General features: G+C 44.1%; 1 protein-coding gene across 1 annotated transcript in view; it reads right to left on the minus strand.

Moving 5' to 3' along the window:
• Positions 1 to 18,261, minus strand: part of LOC125462067 (hexokinase HKDC1-like) — a 98,964-nt gene that overhangs the window by 72,096 nt on the left and 8,607 nt on the right. The window contains exons 2-4 of the mRNA XM_048551550.2: positions 10,175 to 10,323; positions 9,969 to 10,088; positions 6,825 to 6,920 (exon numbers count right to left, since the gene is read on the minus strand). Of these exons, the coding sequence (XP_048407507.1) occupies positions 6,825 to 6,920; positions 9,969 to 10,088; positions 10,175 to 10,323 (365 nt within the window). The remainder of the gene's footprint in view (positions 1 to 6,824; positions 6,921 to 9,968; positions 10,089 to 10,174; positions 10,324 to 18,261) is intronic.

The raw sequence follows: 18,261 nt of genomic DNA on the forward strand, positions 1-18,261 counted from the left end.
CAGGCAGTATCCTGGTAAATCTCCTCTGCATCCTCTGTAAAGGTTCCACATCCTTCCTACAATGAGGCGACCAGACCCGAACACAATAATCCAAGTGTGGTCTCACCAGAGTTTTGTAGAGCTGCAGCACAACTTCATGGCTCTTAACCTCAATTCCTCTGCCAATGAAAGCCAAAACAATATACGCCTTGATAACAAAGCATAAAGCTGGATGAACACGGCAGGCCAAGCAGCGTCTCAGGAGCACAAAAGCTGATGTTTCAGGCCTAGACCCTTCATCAGAGACCCCTGATAAAGGGTCTAGGCCTGAAACATCAGCTTTTGTGCTCCTGAGATGCTGCTTGGCCTGCTGTATTCATCCATAAGACCATAAGACATAGGAGTGGAAGTAAGGACATTCGGCCCATCAAGTCCACTCCGCCATTTAAATCATGGCTGATGGGCATTTCAGCACCACTTCCCTGCACTCTTCCCTTAGCCCTTGATTCCTTTTGAGATCAAGAATTTGTTGATCTCTGCCTTAAAGGCATCCAACGTCCCAGCCTCCACTGCACTCTGCGGCAATGAATTCCACAAGCCCACCACTCTCTGGCTGAAGAAATGTCGTCTCATTTCCGTTTTAAATTTAGCCCCTCTAATTTTAAGGCTGTGCCCACGGGTCCTAGTCTCCCCGCCTAACGGAACAACTTCCTAGCGTCCACCCCTTCTAAACCATACATTATCTTGTAAGTTTCTATTTGATCTCCCCTCAACCTTCTAAACCCTAATGAGTACAATCCCAGGATCCGTAGCCATTCATCATACGTTAAACCTACCATTCCAGGGATCATCCGTGTGAATCTCCGCTGGACACGCTCCAGGGCTAGTATGTCCTTCCTGAGGTGTGGGGCCCAAAATTGGACACAGTATTCTAAATGGGGCCGAACTAGTGCCTTATAAAGCCTCAGAAGCACATCGCTGCTTTTATATTCCAACCCGCTTGAGATAAACGACAACATTGCATTCGCTTTCTTAATTATGGCCTCTACCTGCAAGTTAACGTTTAGGGAATCCTGGACCAACACTCCCAGATCCCTTTGCACTTCTGATTTGTGAATTTTCTCACCGTTTAGAAAATAGTCCATGCCTGTATTCTTTTTTCCAAAGTGCAAAACCTCTCATTTACTCACATTGAATTTCATCAGCCATTTCCTGGACCACTCTCCTAAACTGTCTACATCTTTCTGCAGCTTCCCCACCTCCTCAGTACGACCTGCCTGTCCACCTATCTTCGTATCATCGGCAAACTTCGCCAGAATGCCCCCAGTCCCTTCATCCAGATCATTAATATACAAGGTGAACAGCTGTGGCCCCAACACTGAACCCTGCGGGACACCACTCGTCACCGGTTGCCATTCCGAAAAAGAGCCTTTTTTCCCAACTGTCTGCCTTCTGTCAGACAGCCAATCCTCGATCCAAGCCAGTAGCTCACCTTGAACACCATGGCCCTACCTTGCTCAGCAGCCTCCCGTGAGGCACTGTATCAAAGGCCTTTTGGAAGTCTAGATAGATAACAAAGAATTCTAACAGGTTTGTCAGGCACAACCTCCCCTTACTAAAACCATGCTGACTTGTTTTAATCTGACCCTACACTTCCAGGAATTTAGAAATCTCATCCTTGACAATGGATTCTAGAATTTTACCAACTACCGAGGTTAGGCTAATCGGCCTGTAATTTTCCATCTTTTGCCTTGATCCTTTCTTAAACAAGGGAGTTACAACAGCAATTTTCCAATCATCTGGGACTTTCCCTGACTCCAGTGACTTTTGAAAGATCACGACCAAAGCCTCTGCTATTTCCTCAGCCACCTCCCTCAGAACTCTGGGATGTAGCCCATCGGGGCCAGGAGATTTATCAATTTTTAGACCCTTCAGCTTTTCTAGCACTTTCTCTTTTGTAATGCCTACCGTACTCAACTCTGTCCCCTGGCTCTCCCTAATTGTTGGCATACTACTCATGTCTTCCACTGTGAAGACTGACGCAAAGTACTTATTAGGTTCTTCAGCTTTTTCCTTATCTCCCATCACTAGCCTTCCAGCATCAATTTGGAGCGGCCCAATATCTACTTTTGCCTCTTGTTTGTTTCTTATGTATTGAAAGAAGCTTTTACTATGATTTCTAATATTACTAGCTAGCCTACCTTCATATTTGATCTTCTCCTTCCTTATTGCTCTCTTTGTTATCCTCTGTTTGTTTTTGTAGCGTTCCCAATCTTCTGATTTCCCAGTGCTCTTGGGCCACTTTATAGGCTGTCTCTTTTTCTTTGTTATATTTCCTGACTTCCTTTGTCAGCCATGGCTGTCTAATCCCACCCCGGATAATCTTTCTTTTCTTTGGGATGAACCTGTATAGTGTGTCCTCAATTACACCCAGAAATTCCTGCCATTGCTGGTCTACTGTCTTCCCCGCTAGGCTCTGCTTCCTGTCGATTTTCGTCAGTTCCTCTCTTACGCCCCTGTAATTACTTTTATTTGACTGTAACACCATTACATCCGATTTTGCCTTCTCTCTTTCAAACTGCAGACAGAACTCTACCATATTATGATCGTTGCCTCCTAAGTGTTCCCTTACTTTAAGGTCTTTTATAACGTCTGGCTGATTACATAGCACTAAGTCCAAAATAGGTTGCTCCCTTGTGGGCTCCATCACAAGCTGTTCCAAAAAACCATCCTGCAAACATTCCATGAATTCTCTTTCTTTGGATCCACCAGCAACATTATTCACCCAATCCACCTGCATATTGAAGTCCCCCATGATCACCGTGACCTTGCCTTTCTGACATGCCCTATTTATTTCTCGGTGCATCTTGCGCCCCTGGTCCTGATCACTGTTCGGAGGTCTGTACCTAACTCCCATTTTTTGCCATTGTGGTTCCTCAATTCCACCCACACAGACTCCACATCTTCTGATACTATGTCATTTAGTGCCGTAGATTTAATTCCATTCTTAACTAACAAGTCAACCCCACCCACTCTGCCCACCTCCCTGTCTTTTCGATATGTTGTGAATCCTTGGATGTTTAACTGCCAGTCCTGAGCTCCCTGCAACCCTGTCTCTGTGATGACTACCACATCATAATCATTCAAGAGGATTTGTGCTGTTAATTCATCTACTTTGTTGCGAATACTACGAGCATTTAGATAAAGTGTCTTAATGCTAGCTTTCTTATCATTACTAGAGAGGTTGGAAATCCCAAGATGTCTTAAGTTATCCTTCCTTTTTGCTGTATTCCTAGTCTGCCTCGAGCTTAAATCCACCTGTACACATGCTATCCTGTTGCTTATCTTTCCATTTAACTCCATACTCCCTGTCTCTTTCACTTTCCCTTACCCCCGACTCACTGGCTTAAAGTCCTACTGACCGCTCTATTTACCCTTTTCGCTAGAACACTGGTTCCAGATCGGTTCAGGTGGAGACCGTCCCAACGGTACAGATACACCCGGTTCCAAAACTGATGCCAATGCCCCATGAAATGGAATCCCTCTTTCCCACACCAATCCCTTACCAATGTGATTACTTCCCTAACTTTCTTTTCCCTATGCCAATTGGCACGTGGCTCGGGCAGTAATCTGGAGATTATGACCCTTGAGGACCTGTACTTCAATTTCTTTCCTGGTGCTTCATAATCCCTGAACAGGCCCTCTACCCTAGCTTTGCCTATGTTGACAGTCCCAACATGGAGCACAACATGGTGGTCAGGCCTCTGGCTCTGTAGCTCGTAAGGGAAGGAGGGAGAACAGGAGAGCAATAGTGAAAGGAGATTCAATGGTTAAGGGAACAGACAGGAGATTCTGTGGTACCAAGCGAGACTCCCGGATGGTGTGTTGCCCCTCCCGCTCCAATATCCTTTCAACCCGGTCAGAGATGTCCCGCACCCTGGCACCAGGCAGGCAACACACCATGCGGGACTCCTGATCCGGCTTGCATAGGATACTATCTGTCCCCCTAATTATAGAATCCCCTATAACAACTACCTGTCTTTTTGCTCCCCCCTCTTGAATGACCTTCTGCGCCACAGTGCCGTGGTCAGCTGGCTCATCCTGTCCACAGTCCTTTTCCTCAACCGTACAGGGAGCAAGAATGTCATACCTGTTGCTCAAGGTCAAGGGCTGAGGCTCCTGAACTCTGAATCCCCCTACCTGCCTCAATTACAGTCACACTTTGTCCCTGAACATTTTCTGAATTTGAGTTATTTAAACTACCGGGTGTGACTGCCTCCTGAAACAAAGTGTCCAGGTAGCTCTCCCCCTCCTGGATGTGCCGCAGAATTTGAAGCTCAGATTCCAGATCATTTACTCTGATCCGGAGTTCTTCCAGCAACCAACACTTGCTGCAGATGTGGTCGCTGCCGTTCACAATGGGATCAGCCATCTCCCACATCATACAGCTACAGCACATCACCTGTCCAGCCATTACTACTTATTTAGTTAACTTTTACAACTTATGTATTAAATGCTTTCTAGTACTTCTCTGCTACACTCTTTTTCAATTAAGCAATTAAACTTTTAATAAATTACACAATATACAAAGATATAAATTGAAAAGCCTTACCTTAACAACACACGAGAGTCCTTCTCGGTTAGAGCTCCCGCTCTTTCTGCTGCTGGAACAGGAATGGAGGCCTCTGATGGTCAAGGTAGGTATTTCCTAATCTTTAAAGCAGAGACTCACCCACCTGTAGGCATCTGATCGACGCTCCCGCTCTTCCTGCTTCGAGTCTGTGGACTTTTAATTAGGTTTGAGGAGGAGGGAGGGAGGGAGGCCCTACTGTGTAGGACCTGGGGCTTCGAGGTAAGTGCTTAAATAACGGTCACTTACCTTCCCAACTGCCTCTCGGCTCCGACTTCATTTCCGCCCGGCTCCCGCTGCTCTCTGCGTCACACTTTGTTATCTTGGATTCTCCAGCATTTGCAGTTTCCATTATCTCTGATGACAAAATACGCCTTCTTTACAACCCTATCTTCTTGAGTGGCAACTTTGACGGATCTTTGGACATGGACACCGTGATCCCTCTGTTCTCCCACACTAAGATCCTGCCATTAACCCTGTATTCTGCATTCAAATTCGACTTTCCAAAATGAATCACTTCACACTTTTCTGGTTTGAATTCCATCTGCCACTTCTTTGCCTGGAGCACCCGGAGGAAACCCATGCAGATACAGGGAGAATGTGCAATCTCCACACAGACAGGTGCCCAAGACTGGAATCGAACCTGGGTCCCTGGTGCTATGAGGCAGCAGTGATAACCAGTGTGCCACCATGCCGCCCCGAATCCTGAGATTACTACTCTACTTGTCCTCACTTTTAGCTTCCAACCTAACTCCCCATATTCACGTTTCAGGTCCTTATCCCATTTCCTAGCTATGTCATCGGTACCAATGTGTACCACAACTTCTGGCTGCTCTTCCTCCCCTTTAAGAATCCTGTAGACCTGATCTGAGACATCCCTGGCCCAGGCACCCAGGAGGCAACACACCATCTGGGAGTCTCGCTTGGTACCACAGAATCTCCTGTCTGTTCCCTTAACCATTGGATCTCCTTTCACTATTGCTCTCCTGTTCTCCCTCCTTCCCTTTTGAGCCACAGAGGCAGAGGCCTGACCACCATGTTTTTCCCCTGGTAGGTCATCCCCCCGTAACAGTATCCAAAGTGGTATACTTATTATTGAAGGGAACGGCCACAGTGTAATAACATCAGTTCAGTGATGTTATTACATTCCCTTGGATTTGAATCCAGGCCTCCTGGCTCAGAGGTAGAGACACTATTACTGCACCTCTAAAACCCTGTTCTGCTGATTGGGTTTTGATTTCCTAAATAACCTGTTACTACCTCCTTAACAATGGATTCCAGCACTTACCCAAATTGTTTCCTGCATCTGTCTCCTTTCTTGGACAGTGTCTCACACATACAATTTTCCAATCCACCGGTGCTTTTTCAGAATCAACAGAATGTTGGGTTGCAATGAATGCATCCACTGTCTCTACAGCCCCTTCCTTTAAGGACCTAAAATGTCAGCCATTTGGTTCAGCGAGTCTGTCAGCCGTTAGTCCCCATTAATACTTTTTTGAAGTGATCATGATTATTTTCTGTTCCTACCTTGTTTTTGTCTCTTGTCTGTATCTTAAAACTATTCTTGGAGTGTTTTTTGTGTTTTCTGTTGTGAAAATGGATACTAAATAGTTGTTCTAATTCTTTGCCATTTCCTTGTTACAGTCTCATCCTTTAAGGACCAAAGCCTACTTTAGTTACTCTCCTCCTTTTTATATACATTGTCAGAAGAATGCCTCTTAATGTAATATTATAAAACTTGCTCCATACCTCACATTACCCATGTTGTACTATAAGGGAGGTGGTTGGGCTGTGAGGGTGTTCAGGAGTTGTGGGAGGTCAGTGTGCGCAGATTAGGAGGGGAGTTGGTTGGGCAGTGGATGGTATTGGCTGTAGTTGGGTTAGAATTGAATGAACCAGACAATAGGTTGCACAATGGGTAGTAGAAAGATCTTCTACATACTACTGGTTCTGCACTCAGTCAGAATCTGTCAGTAAAAGCCTTTTTTTAAAGCTCACTTCACTCCCTCATCACCTACTTTGAATTTACTCATTGTCCACTCAGCAAATATAAAACTAGTTCCTAAATAAAGTGGAAACTTACTTGAGAACGGATCCTGATATATCAAAATAAGTGTAAGAATGTCTGTTTGGCCTGCTGTCCACACTTAGACTATGTGTTGATCTGCTGATAGATTTCATAAAAATAAAACATTTAAATTTGAGTTATACTCACCCTTCGTCTAGAAATCGCTTCACGTAACAAAGAGACAACATCTACTCCTTGTACTCCTTTAACAAAGAATCCTTTACTCCATGAGATGAGAATACCCTGCAATGGAAAACTATCAGATGTAAGAAATGGAACATTTTCATCCATCCCTCCTTCTGTCTGCATTAATGACCAGTATTTACTCTCATCATCCTTGGATTTCGGGAAAAATTTGTGACTGTAAGAGCTGCTCCTTTTTTTGAGGTATTTCCTCAAATCATAGGAGCAGTAATTACTATTTTGTAAGCTGTTGCAGTGTTTTTGGTACTTGCAGAAGTCTGTGCAGAACTCTGCAGCACTAGAGATCTGGGTGTCCTAATGCATGAACCACAAAATGTTGGCATGTAGTCACAACAAGTGTTTAGGAAAGCAATCTTTGTTGAAAAGGAGAATGGAGTATAAAAAGTCTCAGTATAATTGTATACTGGTGAGATTGCATTGGAGTATTGTGTACAGTTTTAGCCTCCATACTTAAAATGAATCATAATTATTTTGAAAGCAGTTCAAAGGTCCTCTAGGGATAAGGAAAGGTTGAGCAGGTTGGACCTATACTCTTGAGGCTGTTGAGGTTGGTTGGCTCGCCGAGCTGGTTTCTTGTTTTGCAGACGTTTCATTACCATGCTTGGTAACATCCTCAGTGCAGCCTCTGATGAAGCATCGATGTGTTTTCCCGCCTGGTTTTTAAACTCTCGGGTCCGTTGAGATGGATTGCCTCACTTCCGGTTTTCCTTCATAGTGGAATGTATATGGGGTCAAGCTCAATGTGTTTATTAATAGCATGCTTCGTGGAGTGCCATGCTTCCAGGAATTCTTGTGCCTGTCACTGCCTAGCCTGTCCCAGGATCTTGGTGTTGGCCCAGTCGAAGTGGTGGTTCGCCTTGTCCATGTAGATTGAGATAAGTGAGTATTGGTCATGCCTTTTTGTAGCCAGTTGGTGTTTATGTGCATGCTATTAATAAACACATAGAACTCAACCCCATATACATTCCACTACAAAGGAAAACCGAAGTGAAGCAATTCATCTCAAGAGTTTAAAAACCAGGTGGGAAAACATACCGGCACTTCATTGGAGACTGCATTGAGGATGTTACCAAGTGTGGTAACGAAACGTCTGCGAAACAAGAAACCAACTCAGCGAGCCAACCAACGTCAACAACCTCAACGCCTACAACCCGAGCTACAAATCTACTCGAAAACCTTAAGGACCTATACTCATTGATATGTGGAAGAATGTGCTGTGGTCTTATTGAAGCAGATAGGATTCCGAGTGGATTTGACAAGGTGGATGAGGAGAGGATATTTCCTCTGGTGGGGTCACAGTTTAACAATGAGGGATCTGCCATTTAAGGTTGAGATGAGATTTTTTTTGCTCAGAGAACTGTCAGTCTTTGAAATTCTCTTCACAGAGCATCTTTAGAGGCTGTGTCACTTAACATATTCAAGGCTTATTAAGAGAGATTTTTGGTTAATGAAGGAGTTAATAGTCATAGAGGACCAGGCATTTGAACACAGATTGTTACAGTATCTGAGGAGTCGTGAATGTTGCTGAACATTGTGCAATCATTGGTGAACATCACCATTTTTGACCTTATGCTGGAGGGAAGGTTACTAATGCAGCATCTGAAGATGGTTGGGCCTAAGACACTGTCCTGAGGAATTCCTGTAGAGATGTCCTGGAGCTGACATGACTGACCACAGCCAGCTTTCTATGTGCCAGGTATGAGTCTAGCCAGTGGAGAATTTGCCCCTGATACCCATTGATTCCAGTTTTGCTATAGCTCTTTGATGCCATATTCAGTCAAAACCAGCATTGATGTCACTCTCACCTCACCTCTATAATTCAGGGCCTTTAGCATGTTTATAATTTAAGAACTAGAAGCAGGAGCTGGCCATTCACCCCTTTTGACTACACTGCCATTTAAAACAATCATGGTTGATCTCATTTTGGCCTCAATCACTTTCCTGCCTAATCTCCATTACCGAAATTTAAGTCAAAGTTTAATGAAACTGAATGGCTTCTTCAGCAACTAAACTGAGAGATGGGTGGCTGCTGGGTGAGTACTGCATTATTTGATGCTCATTAAACATACCATTGTTTTACTTATAATGGAAGTAGATTGATGGGACTGTGATTGACTAGATTGGATTTGTCCTGCTTCATGAGGATGGAATATATACCTGGGCAATTTTTCACAGTGCTGGATAGCTGCTGACCCTGGACATCGCTGATGACATCTTGACATTAATGCAGCCAGATGCTGGAACACTGTCTATCTGCTGTCTAGAAAGTTCCCACATGAAATGAGTTTCAGCAACTCATGTAAATGATAAATCCTGCAGCAGAAATGAATCTGAGTCTGGGATGACTTGCAGATATTGCTCAGCTTGTCCTTAGGAGGGTTGGTTTCAAAAGATGAAAAAAGGAAGCACGTCAATATAACCAAGATCAAGTCTCATGGAGTTAAAACAAAACTGCTCCAATATTGAGGAGACAATAAGTAGCATACTGGCAAGTGGGTAAAGAAGCTGACATAAATTCACCTGACTACAAGTCACCTGGAGAGTCCAGCAGCAAATTATCCCTCAGCAGCTCAAGGCCAAAGGCTACTGAGATGGCAAGGCAGGGTCTTAGCGGTCCTGGGACCCCAGCAGGGACTGAAGTGTCTTTGTGTAACACAAGCAGATCCTTCGCCAGTTGTGCACACCAAAGCAGATGTGCTCGAGGCAAAATGTCTAAGTGGAGCATGGGTAAAGTACAGTGCAATTCAATAAAGAAACTATTTATTGACTTTAGGGGCAATTACTAAAAGCGAATTATGAGTGGAAATTATGTTGTAGCATTAACACATTTTGGACAACACAGTTGGCTGCCTCCTTATTAGTTGTGGACCATATAACGGATAGTGAGAATTTTGGACCTCTCAAATTGAGGCATCTGATAAACTCAGACAGTAGATTCAATGGCTTGCAATTAGGAGTGCGTCTAGTCTGGTTTCCTCACACTTTTGCGACATTAGTGTCACAAGGAGCTGCACTGATCACCATTGCTCACAACCCATGACGCTGCAAAGAGAACAACTGAACTTTCTCCTTACCAATCACACTTACCTCATCCAGTTTGCTCTGTCTGCAAGGAAAGGAAAAAGTGAAGCCCAGTGGAAGTTTTCTATCTTTTAGTTGCTGTTTCTCAATGAAATCTGCCAGGCATTCAGCGATGTAATCAAAAAACTGGGGAAACAAATGGTAAAGCTGAGCGGTGTAAATTTCTCAGTCTGGGTCCACTCTGGTTATAAACATTGAAAGAATATAGTTACCTGTCGACTGTTTTCATGTTTCATATCTTCAGTCATGGGATAGACATTACTAGATATGTGGACCATCTGCCGCCCATCTTCTGACACCTTGACCCTTAACACACGGAACATGGAGCCTCCTATATCCAACGCCAAAAACTCTCCTTTTTCTGAAACAAAATGTAAAGTCTGGCATTTATCAAAGAATGGTGAAGGCTAGACAGAACATAATTTATGTTAGTAAAGAAAAATTACTGGAGAAGTTATTGGAACTAAAAATTGAAGAGTTCTCCTGGACCTGATAGCACACATCCCGAAGTCTTGTAAGACTGTGTACAGCCATCCTAGTTGCTTTGGTAATACATAATTCCACATTCCTAGCCTGATTCCACCACCATATCTACACCTGCCTCTTCACTTTCAACATTGTACAAGGATGGTTCCCTCAAATACCCTGGCCCACTCAACATGTCATCACTCACCCCATGGCACCTTCCCCTGTGACTGCAGGAGATGCATTACCTGTCCTTTTACCTTCTCTTTCCTCACTGTCCAAGGTCGCAAACATTTTTTCCGATGAAGCAGTGTTTTATTTGCATCTCTTTGAATCTAATCTACTGTATTCACTGCTCATAATGTTGTCTCCTCTACGCTGAGCGCTGACTAGGCAATTGTTTTGTGGAACGCCTCCTCTGTGTCTGCAAGCACAAAGCTCAGCTTCTGGATGCCCCTCATTCCAATCTCTCGTCATAGTTTCACACTGACACCTCTATCCTCAGCCTGCTCCAAATAGGATCAATTTTTCAGAAACAGCCCCTTATCTTTCAACGCTGGTATTTTACAGACTTCCAGGTTCAATGTTGAGTTCAATCATTTTATACTGTAATTTAAAAAAATCTTTTATGCAATGTTCATGTCACTGACAAAGCCAACATTAGTTACCCATCTCCAATTGCTCTTGAACTGAGTGGCTCCATTTCAGAGATGGTTTACAATTTAACCACATTGCAGACGGCCTGGAGACTAGATGAAAGATTGGCAGGTTTTCTTTCCTAAAGGACATTAATGAATGAAATGGGTTGCTACAGCAAGTAATTGTGGCTGCATTGTCACTATTAATGAGACTACCTTTATAGTACAGATTTATTAATTGGATTTAATTCTATGAGCATTAGCCTCGGATTCAGGATTGCTAGTCCAATGATATCATCACTGTATCTCCCAAAACCTCTGCCTCATTTGGTTTCCCTTTTTTGCTTGTCTCAGATTTTTAAAAAATTTTCGTTCTCAGTCAGCAGCACTTGCTCTGGGCATATCTTTTACTTTGTCGATATTTTTCCTGCTCTATCTTCATTCCCTAGTAAACTCACCCTCCTGCCATTCAGCCTGTTCTGTCTTTCACCTTATCACTGACCTCCCTTTTGTTCTATTCCCACTCAACTCTTGCTCAAAACCTGTTACATTTCTAATATTTTCCCTCAGCTCTGGTGTAAGGCCACAAACCTGAACTGTTGACTCTATTTCTCTATTTCCACAGATGCCGTCTGACCTGCTGCAGGTTTCCAGCAAGTTCTAGTTTAATTTCAGATTTCACCGCTTTCTTTTTGGTTGTTTTGGTTTTCATCCTCTAAAATTCAAGAGATTCTGATTCGGTCCCAGTTAATTAAAAAAGAGCATTAATTCTGCATTTCAAGAATAGAGGGAACTACAGGTCAATTAGTCACCAGGAAAATGCAGAGTTCGTTACACTTAGAATATCCAAATATAATCAAGTGGAGCCAATGTGGATTATGAAAAAGAAATATTTGACAAATCTATTAAGAGTTACTTTGAGGAGGTCACTAGCATAGATATAGTGGATCCAATGGATGTATATGTAATCATAAAACCTTCTGCAGGAGGTAAGTAGTGGATTGCACCAATTAAAGATGGAAAATGGTTTCTTTCTAGAGATGGAGGAATTCGGTGTTTTGTATTTGGCTTTGCCAAGAAAGAAAATGCCATAGTGAAAGGGGAGATGCTTGAGGTGGGGAGGCAGGTGGTGAGGATGACACACAAAGACCACAGGGGACATTGACAGGTTTCACTGAGTGGGCAAACAACTGACGGGTGGAATATAACATGGGAAAATGTGGACTTATGCAACTTGGCAGAAAATCCAATGTGTGAAAAAAATTTAGCTTGTGTCATTTAGTCCTTAAGTCTATGCCAGCTGTCTGTGTCCCTCCAAGTTTATACCATTCAAGTGCTCACCTGATTTCTTTTGAATTCATTGAACGTCTCTGCTTTAACCACTTTCCACCACCTTCCTGGGCAGCAAGCTTCAGGTCATTTTACCATTTGCTGCCTTTTGATTTGATTTGATTTATTGTTGTCACATGCACCTAAGTACAGTGGAAAGTTTTATACTGTATGTGGTACAGGCAGATCATAACATGCAAGGGCATACAGATTAAAGGGTGGTAAGACAGAGCGAGGCACACCAGGTTACAGCTGCACAGAAGGTGCTCAAAAGCAAGATTAATATTAGATTTGAAATTAGAGAGGTCCATTCAGCCGGCTAATAGCAACGGGGAAGAAGCTGTTCTTAAACCTGTGGGCACGTTTGTTTAAACTTCTGCATCTTCTACCTAATGGAAGAGACTGGGAGAGAATATAACCAGGGTGGGAGGGGTCTTTGATGATATTGGCTGCCTTCACCTGGCCAAAGGGCTAAAAGCTAATAAAAGTTTAGAATAATTCTTAACAAGATGCATCATCTTGAACAAGTCCTTGAACATTCCCTTACAAGCTGGAGATGACACCTGCACTTGTTTTCCCATCCTGTGTTGTCTGTGTGAGCCAAACGTTTTGTCTATTGTATCTGTTGTTTTCTGTACTGGGGTTGTTTGTGATACTGTATAAGAGAGAGAGAGATTCATTCCAAGCTATTGCTGCTGTTGCTGGACTTCATTTCAGCTCAGAATCGTGAACAGTGCCAGGAATGAACTGAAGCCTCGAGACCAGCCATTGATTGAGGTTACCCCGGAGAGCAGAAGAACATGAGACTTGTTGCTTTTTCTCCCTCTTTTCCATTTATTATTGCCATTGCAATAATTTATTTTAATATTATAATAATTTATTACTTAATAAACATTAATATTTAAGCAAATTGCTGTTCATTAATCTTCTCTTAACTCTATTTACCTGAATCTTAAAAGAACCACTTGGATACATGCTGTGATCGAAGGCACTTTTCGTGACGAGGATGTGAAAATATTTAAGAAAAGGAAAAGGCAACCAGATGCTCAGGAGAGAGAAAGTACTGCTGATGCTGGAGCCAGAGATAAAACAGCGTGGAGCTGGAGGAGCGCCAGGGGCCAGGCAGCATCACAGGAGCAGGGAAGTTGACGTTTCCAGCTGGGACCCTCCTTCAGAAAATCCCAACTCGAAACGTCAGCATTCCTGCTCCTCTGAAACTGCCTGGCCTGCTGTGTTCCTCCAGCTCCACACTGATGCTCCGGAGACATTCCATATTCCAGCATGACTCTGGGTTCATGTCTATAGTTAATCTGTATGCGCAACAGAAGACAGCGAGTGGTAGTAGAAGGAAAATATTCTGCCTGGAAGTCAGTGGTGAGTGGAGTTCCACAGGGCTCTGTCCTTGGGCCTCTACTGTTTGTAATTTTTATTAATGACTTGGACGAGGGAATTGAAGGATGGGTCAGCAAGTTTGCAGACGACACAAAGGTCGGAGGTGTCGTTGACAGTGTAGAGGGCTGTTGTAGGCTGCAGCGGGACATTGACAGGATGCAGAGATGGGCTGAGAGGTGGCAGATGGAGTTCAACCTGGATAAATGCGAGGTGATGCATTTTGGAAGGTCGAATTTGAAAGCTGAGTACAGGATTAAGGATAGGATTCTTGGCAGCGTGGAGGAACAGAGGGATCTTGGTGTGCAGATACATAGATCCCTTAAAATGGCCACCCAAGTGGACAGGGTTGTTAAGAAAGCATATGGTGTTTTGGCTTTCATTAACAGGGGGATTGAGTTTAAGAGTCGTGAGATCTTGTTGCAGCTCTATAAAACTTTGGTTAGACCGCACTTGGAATACTGCGTCCAGTTCTGGGCGCCCTATTATAGGAAAGATGTGGATGCTTTGGAGAGGGTTCAGAGGAGGTTTACCAGGATGCTGCCTGGACTGGAGGGCTTATCTTATGAAGAGAGGTTGACTGAGCTCGGTCTCTTTTCATTGGAGAAAAGGAGGAGGAGAGGGGACCTAATTGAGGTATACAAGATAATGAGAGGCATAGGTAGAGTTGATAGCCAGAGACTATTTCCCAGGGCAGAAATGGCTAGCACGAGGGGTCATAGTTTTAAGCTGGTTGGTGGAAAGTATAGAGGGGATGTCAGAGGCAGGTTCTTTACGCAGAGAGTTGTGAGAGCATGGAATGCGTTGCCAGCAGCAGTTGTGTAAGCAAGGTCATTGGGGTCATTTAAGAGACTGCTGGACATGTATATGGTCACAGAAATTTGAGGGTGCATACATGAGGATCAATGGTCGGCACAACATTGTGGGCTGAAGGGCCTGTTCTGTGCTGTACTGTTCTATGTTCTATGTTCTATGTTCTAATTAGTGCCCCCACAAGAATGGTCATAACCGGAAAAAGAGAGAAAGGCGGGTTCGTCATACAGGCTGCGGTACACAAACGCTTGTGGGAGATAGGCTTCCCCAGTGCAGGGGAAGGGTAGTATACTACGAATGGGATGGATATTGTTGACAGCTTTTGTGTTCTATGTGTAGGAAATTGGAAGGGTGCCAGGCCAAAAACAGACAGCTTGAGGCCACATCAGCAGCAATAGAACACCATAACCTTACCCTAACCGAAGCAGTTAAGACAGCGTAGGGGAGAGCTGAGAATGTGGAGGAGAAACAGAATCAGAAAAAGACAGCAAAATGGTGCAATTGGAAAGTTGACCCAGTCCAATGTACATGCACTATTAACCTCACAATGAGACCCTGACCATTGGGATGGGGACGTTTGGTATTCATCTGATTCAGAGTCTGAATGGATGGACGGGGAAGGCGATGCTCCACCACCAGAGCCATCCTCAGAGAAGGGACTAGTAGCACAACCCCTAATAATAAATAAGGTAAAACAGGTAGGAGGACAGAACCCCCAAATAAAATAGAAATGGTCCATAGCTGATGGAGCCAAGAAGGGAAAGGAAGGTGTTACCAAACTCCATGAACAAATAGTTGAATACCCATCAGACAGGCAAGCCCTGACTGGACCAAACCTGCATCTCCCATTCAATGGGAGGAAGGGGTTCCGTTGGAACAACTACTTGAAGATACTCGCCATTGTGCTTGGTTCACCAATGGATCAGCCACCTGGAGGAATGGCCAAAGGCGGTGGCGAGCAGCTGCTTTTAATCTCACCGCACAGATGATTATCCATAGTGATGGAGATGGGGTGTTGAGCCAGTACACTGAATTGGCAGTTGTACTCCTAGCGCTGGAAGAAGAGAGTCAGTATCTGCACATTTATACTGATTCATGGGCAGTGGCCATTGGAATGGCTGTATGGATGCCAAGATGGAAGATTGCTGGAAAGCCCCTGTGGGGAGCAGAATAATGGAAACAAATACGGGCAAAGGCACAGCCCATGAAAATCACTGTGTACCGTGTCAATGCCCATGTGAAGGATGGTTCGGAATCTGCTGATCACAACAGTACTGGGGATGGAATAGTAAAAGCCAGAACGGTCAAAGATGCATCTGAAGAGTACCACACTGGAAAATGGGCTCACAGAAAACCAGGGCACTGGGGATATCATGGCACTGTGCAAAGGCAAGAGATCGATGGTTGCATTTACCCGGCAAACTGGCGAAAGAAGTCGTCGGCAAGTGTGAGGTATGTCAGAAGGTAAAACATGCTGCTGAAAAAGCCAGTGGCATAAATCAAGTGAGGAGATCGGCCTGCTCAAACCTGGCAGATTGACTATGTTGGCCCATACTGCTACAACAACAATATCAATATCTGTTAACCATGATGGACACCTACTGTGGGCTAATTTTAGCTTACCCAGCAACCAAAGCAAATCAGCGTAACACCATTAACGGGCTAGAACAGTTGATATCCTACTATGGTGAACCATCAGAAATACAATCAGATAATGGCTGACACTTTGCAGGCCAACAGGTGAAACAATGAGCTGGAGATAATGGGATATATTGTCATCCTTACTACCATCAAGCAGCTGGCCTTGTAGAATGAGTGAATGCATTATTAAAACAGCAAATTAATTTATTGACTCCTAAAATGTTACAGGGGTGGCTCAAAGTGCTGCCACAGACATTGTATAATTTGAACAATGGCCCTCTAAAAGGAGGGACACCAGCAGGTAGAATGTTCCAAGGGGGTGGAATAATACACCTATAACATCCGCCGACCTTTGTACAAGGAGAAAAGGGAGGATACACCACCCACAGAACCAGCATAAGCCCAGTGAGACACTCGCCTATAGACAAGGTGATACTTATCAGATATTGATAGTGGGGCAGGAGGCACCAGAATGTATAGATAGAGGGAACTTAACAAAAAGAGAGTGAAGAGTCGATGATTGTAAGCTGATAGGATATGATTTCTTCATAGAGCCATGTGAATTAATGGATGGCACTGTGGATGATTCAGCAGTTGGCAGCTGCTGAAAAAGACCCCAGGGGTTATTAATTTGATGATAGTTATTTTCATTGTCGTTTTAATTTTTTAGTGTTGGTTACATTCTGTTATTATACTTTCTCATGCAGCCATTGCTGATTTGCGTCTGCATTTGCAAATGTAACGTGCTCTCAAATATCATCGGGGTGGAACAAAGCACACTGAAGCATCTTTAATTGTCATCTTAGTTCACTCTCCCACCCAATCTTGTACCACCTACAATTAGCAGGTTACAATTAGCTCCGTCATGTGTGCCATTAGGATACATTGAGAATAGTGGGGACCAAGCACAAATCCCAGCAGCACTGCGCTAGTAATTGGCTGCCAATCAGAAATTGACCTATTTATTCCTTTTCTTTGTTTACTAGTGCTCACATGGATTTGTGTGAGGTAATGACTGGGAGGAAGGAAGTGAATGTACTTCAGTAGATGACGCAAAAATAGGTGGAAAGACAGGTTGCAACAATTTACAGAGCGATATTGATAGATTAGGTAAGTGTGCAAAATGTTGGCAACTTAAGTACAATTTGGGAAAAGTGAAGTTGTTTGCTTTAGAGACAATAGGAATTGCAGATGCTGGAGAATCCGAGATAACAAGGTGTAGAGCTGGTTGAACACAGCAGACCAAGCAGCATCTTAGGAGCAGGAAAGCTGACTTTTCGGGCCTATATCCTTCATCAGAAATAGGGGAAGGGAAGGGGGTTCTGAAATAAATAGGGAGAGAGGGGAAGGCGGACCGAAGATGGATAGAGGAGAAGATAGGTGGAGAGGAGATATACAGGTCAAAGAGGTGGGGATGGAGCCAGTAAAGGTGAGTGTAGGTGGGGAGTAGGGAGGAGATAATAGGAACAGATGCTGGAGAATGAAAGCTTTCCTGCTCCTAGGAAGGACATAGGTCAGTCCAGGGAGGACGGACAGGTCAAGGGGGCGGGATGAGGTCAGTAGGTAGGAAATGGGGGTGGGGCTTGAGGTGGGAGGAGAGGATAGGTGAGAGGAAGAACAGGTTAGGGAGGCAGGGACAAGCTGGGGCGGTTTTGGGATGCAGTGGGGGAAGGGGAGATTTTGAAGCTGGTGAAGTCCACATTGATACCATCGGGCTGCAGGGTTCCCAAGCAGAATATGAGTTGCTGTTCCTGCAACCTGCTCACCTACACACACCTTTACTGGCTCCATCCCCATCTCTTTGACTTGTCTATCTCCTCTCCACCTATCTTCTCCTCTATCCATCTTCGATCCACCTCCCCCTCTCTCCCTATTTATTACAGAACCCCCTTCAGCTCCTCCATTTCTGATGAAGGGTCTAGGCTCAAAATGTCAGATTTCCTGCTCCTAAGATGCTGCTTGGCCGGCTGTGTTCATCCAGCTCTACACCTTGTTATCTCGGATTCTCCAGCATCTGCAGTTCC

The sequence above is a fragment of the Stegostoma tigrinum genome, chromosome 20 (assembly GCF_030684315.1).
Source record: "Stegostoma tigrinum isolate sSteTig4 chromosome 20, sSteTig4.hap1, whole genome shotgun sequence".
In the NCBI taxonomy this organism is placed as follows: domain Eukaryota; kingdom Metazoa; phylum Chordata; class Chondrichthyes; order Orectolobiformes; family Stegostomatidae; genus Stegostoma; species Stegostoma tigrinum.